At 75.8% G+C, this 1526-nt stretch overlaps 1 protein-coding gene across 1 annotated transcript in view; it reads right to left on the reverse strand.

Moving 5' to 3' along the window:
- STAT2 (signal transducer and activator of transcription 2) overlaps positions 1-136 on the reverse strand; it is a 7902-nt gene extending 7766 nt beyond the window's left edge. Inside the window, exon 1 of the mRNA XM_026048943.1 lies at positions 6-136. Within this exon, the coding sequence (XP_025904728.1) occupies positions 6-136 (131 nt within the window). The remainder of the gene's footprint in view (positions 1-5) is intronic.
- Positions 137-1526: the final 1390 nt, after the last annotated feature.

Here is a 1526-nt window from a genome sequence, read left to right on the forward strand (position 1 = left end):
GTTACCAGTTCTGGTCCTCGATCCAGGCGGCCAGGCACTGGCGCGCCTCCATGGGCAGCGCGGCGCCGCTGTACAGCTGGTGCAGCCGCTCCAGCGACGCCGCGTCCAGGCCCTGCAGCTCCTGCCACTGCGCCATGCCGGGGCCGGGGGCTGCGGGCGCCGTGCACCCCTCAGCCCGCGGGGGGGCGGCGGGCAGGGAGCGGCAGCGGCGCCCCCGGGATGGGCACCGGCACTGGGCACGGATGGGGTGGGACGGGATGGGACGGGATAAGGGGGCCCAGGCCGGCCCCGGGACAGGGCAGCATTGCAGCCCCCAGCCCAGAACGTCCCCGCTCCCATAAACACCATCCCTGCACCCTAAAGGCGCCGCCCGGGGCACCCCCTAACTGGGGCTGCCCAGACCCCCCAAATCCCCTGTCCCCCCTAACTGGGGCTCCCCAGACCCCCAAATCCCCTGCACCCCTCAACCAGGGCTCCCCGCACCCCTCAACACCCCAGCCCCGCCCCAACCCCCTTCTCGGCACCCCCTACCCGGGGCTCCCTGCAGCACCCATGGCCCCAGTCGGGGTCCCGCTGCCCGCCCGGTGCCCCCGCCCGGTTCCCAGTGCCCCCGCCCGGTGCTCCCTGCCCAGTGCTTGCTTCCCGGTGCCCGGCACCTGGTGCTCAGTACCCGGTACCCTGTGCCCCCTGCCCGGTGGCCGGTACCCCCCACCCGCTGCCCGGTGCTCAGTGCCCGTGCCCGGTGTCCCCCGCCCAGTGCCCGGTTCTCAGTGCCCCCACCCGGTGCTCCCTGCCCAGTGCTTGGTTCCGGGTATCCCCGCCCGGTGCTCGGTGCCCGGTTCTTGGTACCCGGTGCCCCCATCCAGTGCCCGGTGCTCAGTGCTCAGTACCCAGCGCCCACCGCGCGGTGCTTGGTTATCGGTACCCGGTACGCGGTGCCCCGTGCCCGGTGGTCGGTGCCCGGTGCCCCCCGCCCGGTGCCCCCCGCCCGGTGCCCGGTTCTCGGTGCCCGGTTCTCGGTGCCCCCGCCCGGTGGTCGGTGCCCGGTGGTCGGTGCCCCCCGCCCGGTGCCCGGTGCTCAGTGCCCGGTTCTCGGTGCCCGGTTCTCGGTGCCCGCTGCCCCCGCCCGGTGCCCGGTTCTCGGTGCCCGGTTCTCGGTGCCCGCTGCCCCCGCCCCGGACGCGCTCGCACCTCGGTTCCCTGCGCGGCGCCCGCCCTGCCGGGACGGCGGAAAGGCGCGAGCGAGGCCACGCCCCCCGCCGCTCCGCGAGCCCATTGGCGGAGAGCGGCGGCGAAGCCACGCCCCCTCGGCCGCCAGCACCGCCAGCCATTTCCTAGAAATGACGTTGAGGGGCGGGGCCTGGAGGGGCGGGGCTAAGGGGGCGGGGGGAGGTGCCCAGGTAGAGGCGGGAGGTGGCGGGGGTCGGGAGCCGCCGCGAGCAGCGGCCGTGGGGCAGCGCTATGGGGCAGCGCTGTGGGGCAGCTCTGTGGGGCAGCGCTATGGGGCAGCGCTATGGGGCAGCGCT

The sequence above is a fragment of the Nothoprocta perdicaria genome, unplaced genomic scaffold, assembly GCF_003342845.1.
Source record: "Nothoprocta perdicaria isolate Ctin4 unplaced genomic scaffold, notPer1 scaffold_589, whole genome shotgun sequence".
Classification (NCBI taxonomy): Eukaryota; Metazoa; Chordata; class Aves; order Tinamiformes; family Tinamidae; genus Nothoprocta; species Nothoprocta perdicaria.